The sequence below is a fragment of the Benincasa hispida genome, chromosome 12 (assembly GCF_027475165.1).
Source record: "Benincasa hispida cultivar pf3 chromosome 12, pf3_genome.v1.1, whole genome shotgun sequence".
NCBI lineage: Eukaryota > Viridiplantae > Streptophyta > Magnoliopsida > Cucurbitales > Cucurbitaceae > Benincasa > Benincasa hispida.
In genome coordinates, this window is record NC_143489.1 from 32,501,444 (window position 1) to 32,526,643 (window position 25,200).

General features: G+C 35.2%; 1 protein-coding gene and 1 non-coding gene across 2 annotated transcripts; both read right to left on the minus strand.

Annotated features, from left to right (window-relative positions):
• Window positions 1-6,742: 6,742 nt before the first annotated feature.
• LOC120068655 (U2 spliceosomal RNA) lies at window positions 6,743-6,938 on the minus strand. The gene has a single exon (XR_005479291.1). It is a non-coding gene; the product is annotated as a U2 spliceosomal RNA (small nuclear RNA).
• Window positions 6,939-15,948: 9,010 nt separating this feature from the next.
• LOC120067931 (uncharacterized) lies at window positions 15,949-24,639 on the minus strand. Its single transcript, XM_090308328.1, has 5 exons — window positions 24,421-24,639; window positions 17,381-17,544; window positions 17,215-17,268; window positions 17,038-17,092; window positions 15,949-16,187 (listed from the first exon to the last, which is right to left on the minus strand). The coding sequence occupies exons 1-5, from the start codon at window positions 24,637-24,639 to the stop codon at window positions 16,056-16,058; spliced, it is 624 nt and encodes a 207-aa protein (XP_090164454.1). The 3' UTR covers window positions 15,949-16,055.
• Between the last annotated feature and the right edge of the window lie 561 nt (window positions 24,640-25,200).

Consider the following 25,200-nt stretch of genomic DNA (forward strand, 5'->3'; position numbering starts at 1 on the left):
TGATCAAGCAAGTGGAAGAAGGCAACGACTATCGTATAGTCAGGATGCTTGATCGTTTAGGCGAGGTATAAGATCGTGTAGGAAAAGCTAAGCGATTGTCTATACGATCGTTTAGTAAAGCTCGGGCGCTAAACGATCGTTTAGTAAAATGTGGGCGATCATTTAGAGAAGCGCGCGCATGAGGGAACGGTCGTTTAGCAAACGAGAGCTATCATATATGCTCTCAATTACTAAGCGATGGAATGCTAACACCTCGTGAGCTATTAAGCGTGTTCTTTGCAAAATGAAACCAAATTTCATTTTATTCTTCAGTTACGAAAACCGAATTGAACCTCCCACTGTCGCATAGTTATGGAGAAAATGTCGGGTAATTATCCCATAACTGTCCAATTAATAAAATAATAAATATAATCACATTATATTTATAACCTATAGTTTGATGTCACATATCAACCATAGTGTTTCTCCTCTACTAGATATCACTCATATTTATATCTCATTTTCTCCAAATTAATGTATCTCATACATAAAGTGAATTATATCATATATAATTAACTAGTTTACTCATATCATATATAATTAAACTCCCTCTTGTCAATTTGAACATTTCAAAATAACCCAAAAATCGATTCTCAACTTATATCCAAGCTACCATGGGGACCTTATGGACCTATGGCTCAAAGCTCCAATGGTATATGAATAGCTGACTAAACTCTTTAATCACGAGATCCACCATCCGTTAACTATCAGGCATTCCACTAAAGACCGACAACTGAACTCTTCTTACCACAGATATATTTATGTGTCCATCGGATATAACCAATCATCACTACGATAACACTTCACAAATGTTCGAAGTACAGTTGAGCCAATTTACCGTTTTGCCCATGTAGTTACATCTGACTCCTTAAGTACCACTGATCCCTCTAATGAACAATACAACATAGTCCTACTATATGTGAACACCTCTCGGGGCATGAGAAGGTGTGTGCCACATTGTTCAAGGCCTGGGATCAGCCCTTAAGGGAGCAATCTAGCTACTTACCCCTGCTTCAGGGAAAGAGTGAATTCCATCTTGTGTAGTTGAGTTCCCAGCTCCCAAATCAAACGAATCCCCAGATAGGTTTGAATCGGTGACCTGGCCACTCGCACCCATGCAAATCAAAGAATCACCCTCAATGGTAGGAGTTCCCAATTTACTCACAATTGAGGCCATGTTACCTATGGTCATCCTAGCGAAGTGAAGTCTCTGTCATGAACGACGTTATATAACGAGACGTTAATATTTTGTGGTCAGGTCTTATACAAACTTTTTGTATAGGACACCCTCGCTCGAATGTCCCCACACGAATGATCATGATCAGATCATCTGTAGCAAGTCACAACACTTGTAACTATTCCACAAAGCGGGCCGCATCCGTAGTGTTACCAGGATAAGGTTTCCCTCCTGTAACCATATACTACAGACCTTTTGGTTATCACTTAAGACATGATCCACTTGTATGTCACCACATACATGCTTAAGTTATATAATGACAACCGGAGATTTTAGTTTATTGGTTTGTGATAAAGCAAATAAAACATCCAATATGCAAAGTCAATAAGTGAAGTAAATATCATATATTATACATCACAAGCTTTCGTACAAACTGTTTACAAACTACAGGACGCGAGACTTTAGGGCATCATTCCCAATAGAAAAATCATGAATTTGGACCAACCAGAATGACACCATTCTTTGAAGTGAATGCTATGAATTTTAATAATAATCATGATTGAGTTCATGACTATGGCAGAGGAATAAATAATTATTATTTTCGTGATGGTCGTTCTAATCATTCAAAATTCAAAATAACCACACAAAATGATGATCACAAAGGAAAAACTCCAAAAAATAAGAGTTCAAAAAGTGTTTAAAATAAATACTTATGATGCGAAATAAATGGACATTGGTCACGTACCTGTCGTACGTTAAAACACTTAGTTGATCTCTATCAAGCATCTCTGAAGGGAAAAAAGAAAAATGTGGAAACAAATTTTACATACCAAGATAATGACATAGTTGACTTATCCCATATGACAAATTTGGATGTGGCGAACTTCTTTGAATCTCCTGAAGAGAAAATCGGCAGAATTGATAGAACATCAAGTGTTTCCTTTGACTTTGAAAATATCTAGATTTAATGTTTTTTTTTTCCTTCTCTTAGTAGATGTTAACCTTTGTATATTTGAAATGTTGTTTTTCTTATTGTAATTATTTTCTTTTAATGAAGAAACCTTAATCATTTTCATATGTTGGGTGACTAAAAAATGAGTAAAGAAGATCTATGTCTGGCAGGCAGTGCAACTACACATATAATACTTACAAGTAAAAAATATGTTTCCAAATCGACAATGTTAGAAGCAAAAGTCAATACGATATCAAGTTCTGCAAACCTGATTGAAGGTTTTGGAAAAGCAAATATTATTTTGTCTAGAGGAACAAAATTTACAATTGATAATACATTGTTCTCTAGTCAATAGAAAAAAAACATTGTTCTCTAGTCAATAGAAAAAAAAATCTACTTAGTTTTAAAGATATACGTTGCAATGGTATCATATTGAGACTAATAGTAAGAATAATGTAGAATATCTATATATCATATCTACTGTCTCAAATGAAAAACGTATACTACACGAGTTATCTGCTTTATCTTTTGGATTATATTATACTCATATACGAGTAATTGAAACACATGCAACAATGAACCTAAAGTTTATGAAACCAGATATATTAACAATTTGGCATGACTGATTGGGTCATCTAGGATCTACAATGATGAGGAGAATTATTGAGAATTCAAATGAACATCCATTGAAAGCCAGAAGATTCTTCAATCTAATAAATTATCATGTGATGCTTACTCTCAAGAAAAATTGATAATTAGATCATCACCAGCTAAAGTGGGGATTGAATCACCTGTATTTTTAGAACAAATTTATGGTGATATATGTAAACCTATTAACCCACCAAATAGACCATTTAAATATTTTATAGTATTAATAGACGCACCCAGCAAATGGTCACACATGTGCTTATTATCAAGTCGAGATATTACATTTGCAATATTACTTGCTCAAATAATCAAGTTAAGAGCACAATTTTCTGATTATACAATTAAGACCATTCGATTTGATAATGTTGGTGAATTTACATCCCAAACTTTTGATAATTAATGTATGTCAATTGTGATAAGTGTTTAATATCTTATAGCTCACTTCATACACAAAATGGGTTAGCAGAATCATTCATAAAATGTTTGCAGTTAATTTCTAGACCATTGTTTATGAGAGCTAAGCTTCCTACATTTATATGAAGACATGTTATTTTACATGCAACGTCACTTATATGCATTAGACCAGTATCTTATCATAAGTACTCGCCATTACAAATAGCTTATGACCATGAGTCAAATATTTTTCATCTGAAATTTTTTTGATGTGCAGTATATGTTCCAATTACTCCACCACAATGTACTAAGATGGGTCCTCAAAAGAGGTTAGGAATATATATTAGATATGATTCTCCATCAATTATCAAATATCTCGAACCGCTGATGGGTGATGTATTTACTGCACGATTTATTGATTGTCATTTTAATGAGACAAATTTTCCAACATTAGGGGGAGGAATTAAGAAGTTGGAAAAAGAAATTACATAGAATGCATCCTTATTGTCTCATTTAGATTCCTGTACAGATAAATGTGAACTTGAAGTTCAGAAGATAATTTATTTGTAAAATATAGCAAATCAATTACAAGATGCATTTATAGATGCAAAGAGTGTAACTAAGTCACATATATCAGCTGCAAATATTCCATCAAAAATTGATATCCAACACAGCAATTTGTCACTAATGAGTCTAGAACACGCTAGAAGCGTGGTAGACCAGTGCGTTCCAAAAATAAAAATTCTCGTAAAAGAAAATAATTGATAATTAAGAAAACTTAGTTAATGATGTAAATACCCATGAAAAAAATCTTGGCATGACTAGTGAAGAAGATGAAATACCTAAAGATAATAATGAAATTTCAATAAACTATGTCATGACAGGAAAAAGATGGAACCGAACTAATACGGTTGTCGATAACATTTTTGTGTATAATGTTGCTCTTGATATTATATTTGAAAATGAGGATTCTAAACCAAAATATGTTGAAGAATATCGACATACAAAATATTGGTTTTAGTAGAAATAAGCAATTGAGACAAAAATAAACTCACTTTCAAAACATCAGGTTTTTAGACCAGTAGTCTGAACACCAGAAGGTATCAAACCCATAGGAACAAATGAGTATTTGTGAGGAAAATAAATGAAAATAATGAGGTCATAAGATATAAAGCAAGATTAGTTGTATGAGGTTTTTCACAAAGACCTAGTGTTGATTATGAGGAGACGTACTATCCGATAGTGGATGCAACTATATTAAGATATTTAGTTGGTTTGACTGTGTATGAAAATCTGGACATGCATCTTATGGATGTAGTCACAACATATTTATATGGATCTCTTGATAATGATTATGAGAATCCCAGAAGAATTTAAAGTATCTGAAACATATAAATCAAATTTCTAAAAATTGTATTCAATAAAGTTACAGAGATCGCTATATGGATTGAAACAATCAAGACGAACGTGGTACAATCGTCCAAGTGGATATTTATTGAAAGAAGGATATCAAAACAATCTAATATGTCCATGTGTTTTTATAAAGAAATCACAATCAGGATTTATTATTATAACTGTATATGTTGAAGATTTGAATATGATTGGAACCCTTGAAGAGCTTTCAAAGGTAATAAAATATCTTAAGAAAGAATTTGAGATGAAAGATCTCATAAAAACAAAATTTTGCCTTGGCTTGCAAATTGAGCATTAAACAGATGAGATTCAGTCAACTTATATAGGAAAAATTGAACATCCCAATGGAAGTTTGTTCACTAGACGTGAAGAAAGATATATTTCAACCTCAAGATGATAATGAAGAACTTATTGGTCCTAAAGTACCACATCTTAGTGCAATTGGTGCACTTATGTATCTTGCTAATAATATAATATCAGATATTGTATTTCAGTAAATTTATTAGCAAGATATAGTTCTTCTCCAACTAAAAGGCATTGGAACGGAATTAAGCGTATACTCTGTTATCTCCGAAGAATTGATATGAGTTTGTTTTATTCGAATAAATCAAATCAAATTTGATCTATTTGGTTATGCAGATTCTGGATATTTATCTGATCCACACAAAGCTAGATCTCAAACAAATTATTTGTTCACATGTGGAGGAACTGTTATATCATGGTGATCGGTGAAACAGATCATAATAGCCATTTCCTTAAATCATGCTGAAATTCTTGCAATTCATGAGGCTAGTTGAGAATGTGTACGGCTAAGATCAACGACTCAGCACATTCGTGAAACACGTGGTTTGTCTTCTTGTAAAAATCTTCCAATGATATTATACGAAAACAACATAACATTCATATCACAAATCAAATGATGATATATTAAAGGAGATAGAACAAAACATATTTTACCGAAGCCTTTCTACACTCGTGATCTTGAAGAAAATGGCGACATCACTGTATAACAAATTTGTTCGAAAGATAACCTGACAAACTTGTTTACAAAAGCATTACCTATTACAACCTTTGAAAAATTGGTGCACAACATTAAAATGTAACGACTCAGAAATCTGAAGTGATGTTTTCATGAGAAGAGCAAATATGTTATTTTAAAAGTATAAATTATATGAAATATGTACTGTTTTTCTTTCACTAGGATTTTTTTCCTATGAGGTTTTTTCCTAGTAAGGTTTTAATGAGGTATACTTCAAATATACAATGAGCATATAAGGGGGAGTGTTATAAATATTATAACAATAATAATAATAGATGCTCATTAGTATCATGCTTAGTATCCAATGCCAAGTGTCATTTTTCATGGTCACATGTGTTGGTCATGTATCATTCAACCACTAAGTATGCCAATTCTTACTTAACCAAAATTTCCCATAAATAAGTATGGATTTTATAGATACACATAATTGAAATTCCATGAATTTTGGAGAAGGAGGAGATTTTTTTTTTGAGGAATTCTCTATTTTTCTTTATTTAAAAATTTAGATTTAATTATTTTATTTTATTTATTTCTATTTTTTAATATTATATTTTCTCCGTGTGCCTTGTTTTTCTCAAATTCACAAGAATGATTTTTTTGGGGAATTTAAAAAATAAAAAAAAGGAGGGAAAAAATTTACACAAACTAGATGGGAACTGATACAAAAGGTTGTTATCAATGTCCAAAAATAATTTTGACATTTTTCCTATCAATAAAAAAAAGTGGTAGGTTAATTAATTAATTAATTAAGTTCTACATATTTTTATTAGTAAAATTAAAATTTAATTTTCAATTTATAATTTAAAAAATAAATAAATAGTTAATAGACATCAACTTTAAAAATAGAGAGTATGTATGAAAGAATCTGTTGAATCTTTTACGCATTTTGTTGAATCTTTTACGCATTTTGGGAAGATTATCGTCGGGAGTGCTTATAAACATTGCTTTTTACCTTGGAATTTCAGTTTCATCCATATCCTATCAAATTCTTCTCAAAATCACACAATGCGATGGAAGCCAATTTAAACCTGATGTTTGATTGAATTGGGAGTAGTCAAAATACTTTTAGGCTTTCAAATTGGAAGGGTGCGCCTATGTCCAAGCAGTAGTGCAACGCATGGACGACACTTGAAGGCCCCAATAGCAAGCTATTGTGGTGGACCCTCCCCTAAAAAAATTAATTTAATATCATGTAGGCCGATGGCCTACGTATCAGATATTAAACTGATAAGAACAGATACTACACTTGATCTTAGCCAAAAGGCCGAGAAAGGTATGCTTTAAATTCTCTTCCAACACAGCTTTTATACTCACCTTTTCCCTCCATCTTCTACAGCTAGTCAATGTGGGACAAATCCCTGAAAATTCCTTTCCTTTCACATAATATTGCAATTTTGTTCTATACAGTTCTTTACATCACAACTCACTATATTATTTAATCAGAGTAATTGTAAATTAACCATTCTCATAGTAATTTTAGAAGAGTAAAACTCTTTTTTACAGATTCAAATCACTTGCACTTTAAATATCTTATTTAGATTGCGTATAATGAGAATGAATTAATTTTTTTCATGTACTGAAAATGAAATTTGATATGATTACCATAATGCTCTTTGACTTCTAACCGATTCTATGATGCTCTATTCATATTTTTTATTTTAGTTATTTAATTTTTATTTTATATATATATATACACACGAAGTATTTAGTTATATAGAAAGGGATTTTCAAAAATAAAAAAAATAAGGAAAATTATTTACACAAAATAATAAAATTTATTTCACTCTCATGACCCATAATTCTTTTAGTACAATGAGGGATAGGGAGATTCGAACCACAAATCTCGTGGCTACTAGGACACTCGTATGCCAATTGAGCTATGCTTGGTTTGACTCATTCATATTATTCAATATTTGAATCTAATTCAAATGCATTATTATCTCATCTTATATAGTTTAATTTTGAATCTCATTCAAAATTAACTTTATAATATAGTGTACCTATATACATGATTTTAATTGTATCGCGTACAATTAACATAAACTCCCTTATTAATTTGAACAATTTAAATTCTTCCAAAACTAAGGATGTGTTTGGAATACATTTTGAAATGTTTAATTTAAAAAATAAGTCATTTTGGAAGAAATTGGAGTATTAGACAACCATTCAAAATAGTTTTTCAAGTGTATTTCAATCAACTTTTATCAAAAGTGTTTAAATAAAAATTAGTTTTTTTTTAAATACTTTTTTCTCAAGTAATCCAAACGGTTCTAAATATTCCTTGTTTTATCTCCTTAGTAAGCTAGCATGGGGATCTAATGGACCTACAGATTATATACTCCAATGATACGAGATTAATTAATTAAACTCTTTAATTAAGTTAATCAACATTTATTAACTATGAGTCACTCTACTAAAGACCCATATTCACTCTTTGTATGGTACATATATTACTGTGTCCACGGATATAACCAATTATTAGTAAGTCAACTATAAGCCATCTTATTCATAAATAGTTTCACGTAAGTTTTCCTAAATAAAGTAAAGAATTTGGGAGGAATCATTTATAAGGGAAGAAATTTGAAAATGTTGGATTTTAGAGTTTGGAATTATTTTAGATATAAATTATTTAAGGAATTAATTTAAATTTAGTTGGAAGAAAAGTTAGTGAATTGTAGGTGGAGTAGATAATTTAAGAAAATTATTTTTAATAATATCCTAAAGGGAATTAAAGGATGTGGATTGGGGAATGAGCCACGTTTTTTTTTTTTTTTCTATTTAAGCATGAGGTAAATGAAAAAAGGATAAGTTGGATTGCACATCTCACATATACAAGAAGTAGGAGATGGAGAGAATTTGATCATATGCCTTGCATTAAAAAGTTGGAGATGGCTAAGTTTGGTTAGTTGTGGAAATGAAGTTTGAGTAAAATTTCATGCAAATGCCATCCGTAGGGAGACACAAGCAAAGGTACCTCGAGACCGAGCATGGAAATTTACTACAAACTAATGAAAGAGATCGAGGGATGTGTTGACACACGTCCGCTCTCACTTACTATAAATACTATTTCCATTCACCTTGGTATTGACCTATGTGAACCCCGAATCCCAATTTCTCTACTTGAGTATGTTCCCTATTGAGATTAGTGTGATGAGTAGGTTGATGTGGAAACTAGGGTGAAATGGTAGAGAAAAGAGTAGAAATTAGAAGAAAAGAGGAAATTTGGAAGGTTAACTGTTAGGGAAAATTTTAGAAATTTGGCTAAGTATAGAATTTTGTGTGTTAGAGTGGTATTGATGCGTTGGAAGAGTTGTTGGTGAGAGCATGCGGCTGAAGAAGGAAAAAGGAGATGATGCGTTGGAAGGCACACGGGTGGGCGAGGCATGCATGGAAAGACAGGCCATACGTCGAGCAGCCTCGGCCAGTGCTTAGGCCATGCATCGAACAGCCCCGGTCGGACGCATGCGTCGAGTGGCCATGCTTGTGCGTTGAGCGCACTGCCGAGCGGCCACGCCCATGCGGTGAGCACCTTGCCGAGCAGCCATGCCGTGCGTCGAGGTGCCCTGCCATGCAGCCAAGCGCACAACCCATGCCATGTGCTCATGTGAGCGAGCGAGCGATGGCCAACACACGCCGCATGCCTATGCGTCGAAGCAGCATGCCCATGCGCTTAAGCACCCGACCAAGCATCAAGGCGTCGTGCGTAGCCCATGCAGCCAAGCATGCCCATGCGTCGAGCGGCCAGCCCATGCAGCGCGCCTATGCGTTGGTGGCCAGCACCATGCGCCCATGCTAAGCAAGCCGTGCGAGTGAGCCATGCATCAAGAATGGACGGTCACCCTATGCGTTGGTGATGGTTAGCTCCTTGCGATGGCTAAGTTGAATTGTCATGATAGTGAATTGGCTTGCTAACATTGAGTAGAGCCTATGCATTGCTTATGGACTAGGCGTTGAGCAACCAAGAGTTGGACGCATACAAGGATGAAATCATTAGGATAACATCATCAAACCATGTGTCTTCTTGGGAGGAAAGCCTTAAACCTTAATAATTTGAGGTGGTGGCATCAGATTGGAGGCCCATGCGTTGGCAACGTGGGAAGAAGACACTGAGCTTGCGATGACCACAACATTGCGTTGATGGGATGAGAAGGAGATACTTGGCCATGCAGCTAAGTAGGTGGTGTCAACTCCGAAGAAGGTTTTGACGCCTATAAATAGAGCCAAGAGACTTCATTTTTAGTTCACAATTCAGAAATACCGTAAAAAGAGTGGGAAAGTTGAGCAAACCTTGCGTTAGAGCCAAATCCATGCGTTAGTCATAGAGGACGCATTGGATAGTGAAGTCTGAAGAGGACGCATCAACTTAGGACGAGGAGTTCTCCCAATTTACTTGTGCGTTTGGAGTGATTCCAAAGCCACCTGAAAGCTCTGAAAGTCTAGTTTTCAGGGTAGGGCTGACAGAAGAAAAGTTCGAAGGGATCGGGCTGGAAACTGAAAAGAAGACAGAAGGGTCAGGCTATCAGATCAGTTTGGCCAGTCTTGAAGATTCTGTGATTCCAGCCAAACCACGAGGATTTCTAAGCTCAAATTTTAGGGTAAGCTTTCTGAGACATTTTAGAATATGTTTGTAGAAGGAAGTATCTCAAAATAAGGTCTAGAACTATGAGTAATCTAAGCTGTAAATTGAATCTGGATTTTAGGGGTGAAAAGAGAGCCCGAGGTAGAAAAGGGAGCTACTAAAGTGAAAAGCTCCTAAGCAATCAAGGTCTAAAACGTTTTGACTAAAATAGTTGCTTAAAATTTTTTATTACAATGTGTTATAGAAAGCATGTTTTAAAGAAGATTATTCTCATGCCAACTAGTTTTACAAAGTGATTCCAAGCAAACTGTGAGTTATGTTTTAAACGCATGCATGTATGAGAAATTGTTGAAAAGCTATTTATATGTGTTAAATATACTCAACATGCGTTAGTACCTTTAAAGCCATGTTTTTATATGTGTTATATTTTACATGCTTTAAAGAGAGAAAGTAATTTATGACTAGTTTTACTTAAAACGTGATACCGAAGGACGTTTGAGCAGGTATCCGCCCAACTAGATACCGAAGGACATTTGAGAAGGTATCTATTGGTACTGATAGACGCTTGAAAAGGTACCAGACCAACCAGATACTGAAGGACGTTTAAGAAGGTATCTGTATACAAGTACCTAAGGTATGACGATACTTAGTATGGCCACATGCACGTAGGTAGGTAGAGTCAGAGATTGAGCAAAAGGGTTCTCTCTTGACTAGTAGTTGATGTTGGGATTGTTTTTACCCACAATAGAGTTATTCTCTATTGAGAAATAGATTTACTGTTTTATGATCAAAACAACTTTATATGTTCTATGCTTGGAAAATGTTTATACTGCAGTACAAGTACTGTAGAAGCATATATTAAACTCTTTATTGAGATTTTGCATGAGAATCGATTATCTTTCTTAAGTCACTCACTGGGCGCAAGCTCACCCCGTTTTCAAATGTTTTCTTCCCCCCCCCCCCCCCATAGGTAGTGGTCAAATCCTCTGAAGATAGCTCTGCATCTGCTCTACCACTAAAGGATAACGAGATTTGTAACTCGTCTATTAGATGGTTATTGTTAATATAGTACACATGTTACTGTTGTTCTTATAGGGACTAGGGTTTGTAGGTTTTGGGACTTGTGAATCTAGTGCTGTAATGACTCTAAATATGTTATGCTTCTATCTTAATAAATGTTGGCCTAAAGATATTCCGCTGTATATGAGTTATATATTGGTATCAGAGTTATTCTGCAACAGTTAGTAGGCAGTAATTGTCAGCCACAGAGTTGATAACTGCTGCAGTCACGCCCTTTCCTAGGCTAAGAGGGTGGTCTGGGGTGGGGTGTGACAACCTATACAGATACCATCGAACACAAGCAAAGGTCCCTCAAGGTCCAATATAGAACTCTGAACTTTTAGGGAGATACGTGAAAAGGAAAAATGAAGTATCCTATACCTCATTTTTCTCTCACTGAGTGTTTTACCTAGAGTTAATTTAACTTAAAAAAATACGACTAATTATTTTACAAAGTGATTGTTTAAATTTGCCCAAAAATAATATTTACTTTGAACAGTTAAACAACTTTGATTAATGTTTATTAAACACTTTAATAAACCTTAATCAATAATTGCATGCTTGTAGCAAATTTATCTAATTCACTTTTTCATGTTAGTTTCCAAGTAGGAGTGTTTCATCTTAAATACCCTAGCCTAGACAGAACTAGTCTTAGACAAAAGGTTCCTTATAGATACATTTACTACAAATTTAATCTTTTAATTAAAAACAATTTAATCCTATTAAACTGATTAAAAGATTAAACTAATTTTTAATCTCATTAGAAATGTGATCTTAGGTTTATGTGAATCATGTTTTAAAACTATTTTTAAAAAATGATTTTAAAGGTTTGCATGCAATTTTAAATTATTGATTTTAATTCCAATTTCATTTAATTGTAACTTTTTTTTTTTAAATGAAAGAACTTAAAATCAATTATTGCATATGAACACATATTTAAGTATATTATAACAATTATAAAATAACCTAAGGTAGTGACATGCTTCATGCAATTCCATCTAATTACTTAACATACATAATACTAATATAATAAAGAATGAAGTTATTGATAACATACATTTATCCATACATTCAAACTATATATTATAACATTTATAACATAAATGATGCATGACTATGTTATTAATGCATGCAACTATATATTTTAACATTTATATTATATGATGCATGAGCATGCTATAAATTAAATCATGCAACTATATATTATAACATTTATAATATAAATGATGCATAAATAATGCATAACCTATGGTGAGATTTAATTATATGGCATACATTATGACATATAAATAAATAAAATAAATCATACATCATATGCATAATTTAAAAACAATTACTGGACCGGGATTGAACTCCTAAACAATTAATTAAATTAATATGTTTTAATTAATTAAATTAATATAACAATTATATTAATTTAATTAATTAAAACAACTAACTATTACAAATTAATAGTCAACTGGTTCAAAAAAAGTGAATTGGGTCTTGAACCGCACGAACTAGACCGCCCAACACCTGAACAGGCTTGAATCGTTCAAACCAAGCAAACCAGACACGAACCGATCGAGCCACGATCCAAACCATGTGCGAACCCATTCGTTCTTTCCGTCTCAAAGCGTTGCAGCGCTGGGACCTAGGTTGCAACGCTATGGAAATAACATCCCGTTCCGCCCATTCGCAGTGCAATGCAAGGACACAACGTTGCAATGCTACTACACATAAGCCATTGTATAGTTACGAATTCAATCATAATTCCTTCGAATTTGGCCTTGATTTCTCCAAAAATTCATCGGATGAACACGAACGACACAAGACATAAAATTACAGACTCTATAACTTATTTATGCCCAAAACACTATGCTCTTATAAATCAAAATTTGTAAAAATAAAGCAGTAAAAACTAAGATCCAATCCCATAAACATCCAAAATTATAAACATTCACATTCATAATCATTCATCAAATGAAAAATATACAGAATGCTGCCCACCATAAGATCTGTAAAATTAATTCTAAAAAAAAATAATAAAAATTGGGACAAAAAACCTATGCTCTAATACTGGTTGAAGAAATTGTGAAGTTTCATAGCGGAAGTGGGATCGACCCAATTTTCATTTTTCTTTTTACAAAACAATGAAATTTACAGAATCAAACAGAAAATTATGCATTAATTGGACAAATTTACAACATGCATAAAATAAAGATGAAAGGAGAAATTTATACCTTTGAAGATCACAAATCTTCTTATCCAAATTGATCATGATCAAGAAAATAGAATGACCACCATCAAGAGGTAATCCTCTGTATCCTCCCTAGAATAGGGTGAGAATATGCAAGAGGTATGGGCTTTGCAGAATTTTGGAAGAGGGAGAGAGTTTGAGAGGGAGGAGAATTTTTCAGAGAGAACAAATTACACAAGATCTCTTCTCACTTTTTATAAAAGCCAACATGAAGAGGATGAAGACTTCCTGCAAAACCGCAACCCCCACCACGTAAAAAATTGAGAGAATCATGGTAAGGGAAGTTATTTCCCTACCTTTTTATTTCAAAATCAAATTAAAATTAATAAATAATTAAAATTTAAATAATAATAATAATAATAAATAACTTATTGTATGTTATATTAAATACAACACATAACCTATAGTTTTTTTTTATGGTATCAAATACAATATAACCTATAATTTTTAATTCTCTCATTAATTTATGGAATTTAATATAAATCATATTTATACTAAATTTAATTATATGAATCCAATCCATATAATTAATATTTAAATAATATTCACATATTTATTTCCTCTCAAATAAAATTTATATCATAATGTATCAAAGACATTATATTAATTATATCACATATATAGTTAATTTAATTATATCACATATAATTAATTCCCTCAATTAATTTGAACAATTAAAATTAATCTAAAATTAATTCTCAATAATCCCTGTTGAGTTACAGAGGGGACCTAATAGACCTGTAGATTGAAGCTCCAATGGTATTTGAATAATTAATTAAACTCTTTAATTTATTACCCAACATCCATTAATTGTCAGTTACTCCACTAAAGACCGAGAACTGTATTGTTCGTACTACAAATATATTTATGTGTCTATTGAATATAACCAATCAACGGTGCGATAACTCTTAAAAAATTGCTCGTAAATACCGTTAGGCCAAAATTACCGTTTTGCTCCTGTAATTACATCTAACTCTTTAAGTATTATTGATCCCTCTAATGAATAATAAGTCATAGTCCAACTATGACCAAACCCTTCTCAGACTAAGAGAGAGTGTGGCGCTACATTGTTCAAGCCTTGGAATCAACCCTTAAAGGAGCAATTTATCTACTTACCCAAACGTTAGGGAAGGAGTGAATTCCGTCTTGTGTAGCTGTGTTCCCAACTCCCTAATCAGACGAGTCCCAAAGTAGTAGGCTTATTGAGTCGACAATATGGTCACTCCCACCCATACAAATCAAAGGACCGCTTTCATAGGCAGAAGTTCACAACTCACTCAAGAATCATGTCATGTCACCTATGGTCATCCTGGTGAAGTGTAAATCTCTATTATGAAATGACGTTATATAATGAGACTAGTCATTTCGTGGTCCAGTTTTATACAAGCTCCTTTGTATAGAATACCTTCGCTCACATGTCTCTATATGAATGATCAGGATCAGATCATTTGTAGCACTTTACAAAAATTGTAATATCTACAAAGTGGGCCATAATCGTAGTATTACTAGGATAAGGTACCCAACCTTATCCATCTATTACAGACCATTTGGGTTATCACTTAAACATGATCCACTTGTATGTCTCTATATACACGTTTAAGTTACAAATGATAACCTTGGATGCTAGTTTATTGGTTTGTGAATTGATGCTACTAAATATTGAATAAAACATCTTCTATTTTATTAAATAAATAAAATTTACAATTACAAACTATAGAACCCATGAGATTTAAGGCATCAACCTCACCAGTTTTTAGGTTAAAGACACATAAGTCATGAGAAGTAGGAAGTGAAAGGCTTAAATATAGGCTAAGGACACCTCAAGGAGGTGTTGGAAGAAGCGTATGCATGAGGGAAAGGAGAAGGTGGCAAGTGATGGAAGTTGGAAGTGGAAGATAATTAACTCAATTAAGGATACTTTACTCCTTTGAAGTAGAAGGTGAATGAATTATTTTTGGATTAAAGACACTTTAAAGAGATGTTGGAAGATGCTTTTGCATGCTAAAGTCACGAGGAGAAGGAGAAGCAGGAGTCAATAGCATATTAGTTAGGGTGGTGCATGTTGGGCTGTGTATAAAAGGCAGAAATAAGGGGTTGGTTCTTCCAAACTACTCATGTAAATTCAAAAATTCTTGAACTAGATTGAAGAACAAGGAATGAGGATGCCAATCGTGGGCTGCTGTGGAAGGTTAAGGCTTAAAGATTGAAAAACTTGAAGAGATCTTAGGGTGGTTGGTGAAAAAGACAAAACTAGATAAGGTTGATTTGTAAGGTTGTTTGGGGTATTTTCAGTGGGTTTTTGTAACGACCCAACCTTCTAGGACTTAAGTTAGGCCGTTACTAAATACATACATGCATGGAACTTAAAACAACACTCTTTTATGGTGAAATAAATGTTAAATAAATAAGATAAGTTCAAAAGTCCTTCATTAAATTCAAATATTAAAACAAATAATAGGGTACCCATAAATCATAAAAGATAATAACAAGTCTGAAAACAATTCTTAATAGTAAGTTTCAAACAGCAAAACTGAAATTTGAAACAAATATGGAAAGAAATCTAGATATCACGAACGGAAGCATAAAATTGGTCCCAGTGGCTCGATCACGAATTCCACTTATCAATTGTCGATGCATCTCTACCTTTACCTGAAACAACAATATGAGAAAGGATGAGTATAAAATACTCAGTAAGTAACCCCATTACTGGGGTCAGGCTAGACATCTATGTCCTCTAGATGCTTACCTCTGGTGGAACATATAAACTGCTCTAGTCCTCATGGGACACATACATACATGAAAAACTTATCCTACTGTAGTTAAGTATGTCCACTACCTTTGGTGAATCTCGAAGGAAACACAACCCTTGGTGGATCCCGAAGGAAACACAACCCCTGGTGAATCCCGAAGGAAACACAACCCCTTGTAAATCCCCGAAGGAAACACAACCCTTGGTGAATCCCGAAGGAAACACAATCTGGTGAATCTCGAAGGAAACATAATATCTAGTGGGCATCTAACTCATCAGTAAAGATACTATCATAGTCTCAACATCACAATTATCACAATATAACATACATATACACCTCAACATCATGGCTATACACATGCATACACGTCTCAATATCCTTATATCAAATACAACTTGAGTGAATCAAGTATCATCTCTTACTAGCATGCAAGTATCTACGTGCACGAATAAATATTTCAGATTCTCATACAAGAACATATATCGGTCATACTATACTATCTGTTTATCATGCTATCATTCTGTCCTAATATTCATTTATCATTCTAGCATATATCTAGTGTCTGGCTCGTGGGCAGTTCTAGTAGTAAGATTACTTACCTTAATAAAAAATCCACAAATAAAATCAGACAACCAAACGATGACAGCGATTTGAAGTAACGACCTTAACATACAAATACAACCATTCAATTTCAGTCCAACAATAACTACGAAACGTCAGACCTAAATCCAAAATACCCAAAAGCTTACCCAAAGAAACTTGATCAACAACCACTCCCAAGATTTCGGACTCCAAAATCTGCTCCTAACAGATTTTAAATCCCAATGGACGACGACTTAGAACCTTAAAGATACAATGGTTAAGTCAACATTTAATTCGGTAATCAAAGTGTCCCACAAACCAACAACAAGGACCACAACTCTTACCAAAACTCTTGCCGAACAATTTCAGATCCACTGGACAACCGCTTCTGTAATTTCCTAAGCTCAAATATAAAATCAAAATAATGCGACTAATTTAACTTTCATTCCAACTTAATGGGCATCCAAAGAAATCCTTCAAGAAACCTGACTCAAAAGAAAAATATCTTACCCAAATCCAAGAGTCTGACGAAGACCCACGCAACAGGGGCTGGGCAGCGCGACGATGGACGGTGGTGGAGATCGGCTGAAGGCGGCGGCGGTGGCAATGACCCTGATGCGAACGGCTTCGTCGAACAGGTACGACGTGGCTAGATCTCGCGGTGGCAGCTCGAGCTGTTAGGAGACAGGCGGGTACGTGACGGTCAAGTAGCTAGGCGACGGCAGCACGGACGCTACTCTGATCGACTGGGCGAGATCGGCGCGCGGAGGGCGAGTGATGCTGGACGAACGACTGGCCGATTGGTCGAGGTCAACGACGAGCAATGGTGGAGACCGACTACTAGGCTCAAGCGACGATAGTCTGGACGAGCGGCTGGGTGATGGGTGACGACGGCTAGAAAGGAAAATTTCGAGGGGGGGCGGACGTGTGAGGGAGAAGAAGAAGAGACAATTTGTTTTTTAAATAAATAAAAATAATAATAATAATAACTAAAAAGGAAATAAAATAAATTTTATTTTATTCTTTTCCTTATTCCACTTTATTTTATTAACTTTTATTTTTTTATTTTTAGAATAGGTGATATTATTATACAACAACAAGAAGGATCCCACATCCTGAGATCAAGACATCAAAGCAACAAAGCACAAACAAAGACATGGTATCAAAACCAAATCAAAGCCAACAGGATAAGACCAGAATAAAACCAACACATAGACGCAAACTCGCAAACCACCATGAGAAAAGACAGAGAAAAGAACCCAAAATCCCACAAACTAGGGGCTACAGCAAAACAGAGAACAACATGAAGTTCAAAAGGAAAAAAACATCCATACACACACTAGATAAGACCAAGAAGGTCAACCCGCCAGAAAGTAGCACGAGCACGAACCGTAGAGACAAAGGTGAACCAGAGAAATTAATTAATTCCTGCCATTAATTTTCAAATCGAATAATTTTAACGTCAAATCATTAATTTCCCCCAATTACACTTGAAGTCTAAAATTCCAAAAATGCCCTCAATAATAAAAATTACTGAAATTCCATTAATAAAAAAATGCGGGGTGTTACAGTTTTAAATCCTCAAAAATTAAGGCTAGTCAGTTAAAAGGTCTCTCTTGAGTTCTATAATAATTATTTGAAGTGGGTATGGCAAGAATTAATAAAATAAATTATGAAATGTTGCTGGAAAAACAAGGTTGAGGAAGACAACCCAAGGGGTACTAGCCTAGCCGCCCAGCCCGAGGCACACGCTTGCTCACCCTCGAACTATGAACCCCGAATACCAATTTTACACTTAAGTGTGTTTTCTTATTTAAATTGTCTTAATTTTCCACTTAATTGTGTATCCCTATTTAAATTTGTTTAAATAAGTTGAGTAAGTTGATGAGAAAGTTAATGTGAAATGGTGAAGAAGGAATGGAGATTTGAAAAGAAAAATATAGACATTGATTTTGAAAATTTTGGGAAAAATTGGCTAAGTATGGAAAATTTATGTGAAATGCGTGTTGTGCACAAAGCACTGGAAGGCAAGTGACTAGTGGCATAATCGTGCAGAAATTGCACGGAGACAAACAATGTTCGCAGTAGCTAAGAGCGAGATCATTGAGAGTGAGATCAACGAGATCGTTGAGATCGAGACCAGCGAGATCATTGAGAGCAAGATTTTGAACGAGATTGGATAGAGCAAGACCGGTGAGAAAATGGGAGAGAGCGAGAGCAGAGAGAGTGAGATTTTGAGCTAGAAAGTTGGAGAGAGCGAGATTTTGAGCGAGAAAGTAGGAGAGAGCGAGAGTGGAGAGAGTGAGACCAGTGAGAAATTGGTAGAGAGCGAGACTGGAGAGAGCGAGAGTAGCCCGTGTGTCAGCCACGCCTTGTCCGGTGCTGCATTCGAACGTCATGCCCACGCCTCGCCTATGCATTGAACGACCGACCAAGCTTCTGGGCGATGTATTTGGACGCGTTGGGGTGGATTATGCATTTAAAAACCCTAATTTGAATACAAATAAAGCTTGAAGACGTAAGGGCAAACGTTAATTAAAATCTAGGTGTCCGATTAAGAGAAATTCTTAAACCCTAAGAAATTGTGTTGGATGCGTTTGGGAAGAACACATCGAACCAAGGTGAAGTCTGCTTACGTTGATAAATGGAGGATTAAACATTTGGCCATGCAGCCAAGTAGGTGCTGTCAATCCCACGAGTAATTTGAACGCCTATAAATAGGGAGTTGGGATTTCATTTTCAAATCACACAAAAATCATAAATTTCGTAGAGAAAGTAGAGGGTAGTGAAGGTTCAGAGGAATGTGTCAAATTTGGACGAGAAGATTTTCCAATCTACTTGTGCGTTTGGAGTGATTCTAAATCCATCTAAAAGCTTTGGAAGTCTAGTTTTCAGAGTAGGCTGCTGGAGGAAAAGGCTCAAAGGAACTGGGCTGGAGGTTGAGAAGAATGCAGAAGGGTCAGACTGTAGGATCAGTCTGAGTCAGTCTTGAAGATTTTGAAATTCCGGCCAAACCATGAGAAGTTCTGAGCTAAAAGTTTAGGGTAGGATTCCTAAGACATTTTAGAATAAGTTTGTAGAAGAAATTATTTCAAAATAAGGTTTGGAATTATGAGTAATCTAAGCTGAAAGTTGAATATGGATTCGAGGGGTGAAAAGGAGCCCGAGGAGCTACTAGAGTGAAAAGCTCCTAAGAAATCGAGGTGAGTGGCTAAAATGTTTTCGAACTAAAACGTTTTTAAACTTTTTTGATTACAACATTTACAGAAAGCATGTTTATGAAAATAATTCTCATGCCTACTAGTTTTATAAAGTGGTTTATAAGCAAGTTTGAATTGTGATTTGAACGCATGCATATTGTTGAAAAACTATTTACATATGTATATGTATTGATTTTATCCAGCATGTGTTACCATCTTTAAAACCATGTTGTATATGTGTTATACTGTACATGCTTTAAAGAGAAAAGTTGTTTATAAATAATTTTGATAAAATGTGATGTCGAAGTACAAGGAGAATGCATCCACCCAACTAGATATTGAAGTACAAGGAGAAGGTATCTATTGGTACTGAAGTACGTTTGAGAAGGTACCAAGCCAACGGGATACTGGAGTACATTGGAGAAGGTATCCTAGTAGCTCGATGATGAAGTACAAGGAGAAGGTATCTGAGCAGTAGTACCTAATGTGGCCACAGGTGAATAAAGTCAGAGATTGAGCAAAAGGGTTCTCTCTGGATTAGAAGTTGGTGTTGGGATTATTTTACCAGTTATAAAGTACTTTGATTTGAGAAATGCTTTTATTGTTTTATGTTTAAAACAACTTTACATTTTTTACGGTTGGAAAACGCTTATGCTGCAGTACAAGTACTGTAAAAGTTTATGTTTCAGTTAAAAACTCATTACTGAAATCATGCATGAGAATTTTCTATGTTTTCTCGGTCACTCACTGAGCGTAAGCTCACCCCCCCCCCCCCCCCCCCCCCGCCCCTACCCTACAGGTATCGGTCAAATCCTCTGAAGACAGCTCAGTATCTGCTCTACCACTAAAGGACGAAAAGACTTGTAACCGTTTGCTAGGTAGTTACTGTTAATATTGTACACATGTTACTATTGTTCATATAGGGACTAAGGTTTGTGGGTTTTGGGACTTGTAAATCTAATGTTGTAAATACTCTAAACATATTAAGTTTCTAAGTTAATAAATTGTGGGCCTACAGCCGTCCCGTTGCATATAATTTGTATTTGGTATCAGAGTTATTTCGCAAGAGTTTTTAGGCAGTAAGTGTTAGCCTAAGGGTTGGTAACTGCGCATCAACGCCCTCTCTGCTAAGAGGTGTCCCTGGGGCTGGGGTTACACGGACGCCCCACGCCCATCCGCATGCCGCGTGCGCACTCACAACCACCCATTAACACACTCGCTCGTGCACCCAATGCCCCTATGCCCTTTGTCTCCGTGGGCCCCAGCTCCTAGCGCCCATCCACCCATGCCCAGTGCTTGCACCCCCGCCCACTTGTTGCCCAGTCACACATCCACACCCAGTCCAACATGCCCACATGCCCAACCAAGTGCCCATGGCCCATTTTGGTGCCAATGACATGTTTTTGTTATTTTTGGGTTTCGGTGAGTTATTTTGGAACCCAAATAAGGATTTCTCGATATTTTAGCTCTAAATTAGTAATGACTACTTTTCCAGATCAAACTAAGGGTGTGGAAGCTTATAAACTAAGGAGTACTGACCAACAACTATGAATGGTTTATTTTCGAATATTTTGGTTAATATATTATTATATGGTATGATACTATGTATCGTTTGAAAATTTGACATGATTTGTTCATATTTTTTTTTGTTGGTTAAACTCTAGATTTAGATAAATATGTTTTATCTATGGAAGAATGTTTTATGTCGGGTTTTATTAAATAATTCTATTTAAAATGATTTAATGGATTGAAATCCCTGGATTTGGTTGAAAACTTATATTTTTACTATGGTTTGATTGGAATAGATTTCAACCCATTGGATACCAGATATTGTATTCTGGTTGTTGTTGGCATGTCTCGAGTATGTCTAGCGAGATATTATCGACATGTGCACATAAAACGAGTTGTATTGGGTATAGGGTTGGTATACGAGATTTGGATGAATTTATGTGGATATAGCTTTTGAAATGTTTAAGGAAACTTAGAACCATGCCATTTCACTGTTTTGAAATGGTTCAAAAATTACTTGGCTATGATTATGTTTGGGTTTTATTCATTGTTGATGCTTGTAATTTGAGTTGTAAACGTTTTCCAAACATATTTCTAAAAAGAAAACCCTATGTCCTATAAAATGCCATCCCCACAGGCTCCCCAAAACTCATGTTTCCAATATTTTATTTTTCTCCCACCAGGTAGCGGAGGAGTTCTGATTATCGCTGAGTCGAGTCTGCTGCGCCACAAGCTTTAATTTCATTCTTTATAAGGTTGAATTTGAATAAAAAAACATTGGAGTTAATTTATTACTCAACTATAGAAGTTGTGGGTAAAATAAGTCAAGCAGGAAAAACAAGTATCACAAAAGACTTGTAAGTTTGCTAGGTGGTTACTGTTAAAATTTGTTGCCTATTGTTCATTTAGGGACTAGGGTTTGTGGGTTTTGGGACTTGTAAATCTAATGTTGTAAATACTCTAAACATATTAAGTTTCTAAGTTAATAAATTGTGGGCCTACAACCGTCCCGTTGCATATAATTTGTATTTGGTATCAGAGTTATTCTGCAAGAGTTTTTAGGCAGTAAGTATCAGCCTAAGGGTTGATAACTGCTGCAGTCACGCCCTTCTCTAGGCTAAGAGGGTGGTCTGGGGCGGGGTGTGACACGGACGCCCCACGCCCATCAGCATGCCGCGTGCGCACGTCCAACACCCATTAACACATCGCTCGTGCACGTCCAATGCCCACCTGCTGCCCTTGCTGTGTGCCCCAGCTCCTAGCGCCCATCCACCCATGCCCAGTGCTTGCACCCCCGCCCACTTGTTGCCCAGTCACACATCCACACCCAGTCCAACATGCCCACATGCCCAACCAAGTGCCCATGGCCCATTTTGGTGCCAATGACATGTTTTTGTTATTTTTGGGTTTCGGTGAGTTATTTTGGAACCCAAATAAGGATTTCTCGATATTTTAGCTCTAAATTAGTAATTTTGGATTTATGTGTGATTTTTGATGATTTTGGAATAATTAAGGGATTTATTTTCACAAATCATCAAATTGAAAAAAAATAATAATAAGGGACTAATAAGGATATAAGGTGGATTTGGGTGTAATTATGGATTAAGTAAGGACTATTTAAATTTAAGAAAATTTATGGGGGATGACCTGATGAGCATGGACTACTTTTCCAGATCAAACTAAGGGTGTGGAAGCTTATAAACTAAGGAGTACTGACCAACAACTATGAATGGTTTATTTTCGAATATTTTGGTTAATATATTATTATATGGTATGATACTATGTATCGTTTGGAAATTTGACAGGATTTGTTCATATTTTTTTTGTTGGTTAAACTCTAGATTTAGATAAATATGTTTTATCTATGGAAGAATGTTTTATGTCGGGTTTTATTAAATAATTCTATTTAAAATGATTTAATGGATTGAAATCCCTGGATTTGGTTGAAAACTTATATTTTTACTATGGTTTGATTGGAATAGATTTCAACCTATTGGATACCAGATATTGTATTCTGGTTGTTGTTGGCATGTCTCGAGTATGTCTAGCGAGATATTATCGACATGTGCACATAAAAGGAGTTGTATTGGGTATAGGGTTGGTATACGAGATTTGGATGAATTTATGTGGATATAGCTTTTGAAATGTTTAAGGAAACTTAGAACCATGCCATTTCACTGTTTTGAAATGGTTCAAAAATTACTTGGCTATGATTATGTTTGGGTTTTATTTCATTGTTGATGCCTTGTAAATTTGAGATTGTAAACGTTTTCCAAAAATATTTCTAAAAGAAAACCCTATGTTCATATAAAATGCCATCCACCAGGCTCCCCAACTCATGTTTTCCAATATTTTATTTTCTCCCACAGGTAGCGAAGGAGTTCTGATATCGCTTGAGGTCGAGTCTGCTGCTGCCACAAGCTTGATTTCATTCTTTATTAAGTTTGGTTGGTAATAAAAAAAAAAATTGGGTTAATTTATTACTCAACTATAGAAGTTGTTGGGTAAAATAAGTCAAGAAGGAAAACAAGTATCACAAAAGACTTGTAACCGTTTGCTAGGTGGTTACTGTTAACACATGTTGCTATTGTTCATATAGGGACTAGGGTTTGTGGGTTTTGGGACTTGTAAATCTAATGTTGTAAATACTCTAAACATATTAAGTTTCTAAGTTAATAAATTGTGGGCCTACAACCGTCCCGTTGCATATAATTTGTATTTGGTATCAGAGTTATTCTGCAAGAGTTTTTAGGCAGTAAGTATCAGCCTAAGGGTTGATAACTGCTGCAGTCACGCCCTTCTCTAGGCTAAGAAGAGGGTGGTTGGGGCGGGGTGTGACACGGAGCCCCGACGCTCCATCAGGGATGCCGCAGAGTGCGCTCGTCCAACACCCATTAACAACATCGCTGTGCACGTCCAATGCCCACCTGCTGCCATTGCTGTGTGCCCAAGCTCATAGCGCCCATCCACCCATGCCCTGTGCTTGCACCCCGCCACCACTGGTTGCCCAGTCACACATCCAACCCATCTTACATGCCCCACATGCCAACCAAGTGCCATGGCACATTTTGGGTGCAATGACCTGTTTTTGTTATTTTTTGGGTTTCGTGAGTTATTTTGGAAACCCAATAAGGATTTCTCGATATTTTTAGCTCTAAATTAGTAATTTTGGATTCTGTGTGATTTTTGATTGATTTTGAAATAATTAAGGGATTTATTTTCACAAATCATCAAATTGAAAAAAATAATAATAGGGGACCCCTAATAAGGATATAGGTGGATTTGGGTGTAATTATGGATTATGTAAGGACTATTTAAATTTAAGAAAATTTATGGGGGTGCCTGGATGGCATGGACTACTTTTACAGATCAAACTAAGGGTGTGGAAGCTTATAAACTAAGGAGTATCTGACCAACAACCTTGAATGGTTTATTTCGGATTATTTTGGTTACAGTATATTATTTTATGGTATGTTTACTATGTATTCGTTTGGAAATTTGACAGGATTTGTTCATATTTTTTTTGTTTTTTTGTTGGTTAAACTCTAGATTTAGATAAATATGTTTTATCTATGGAAGAATGTTTTATGTCGGGTTTTATTAAATAATTCTATTTAAAAT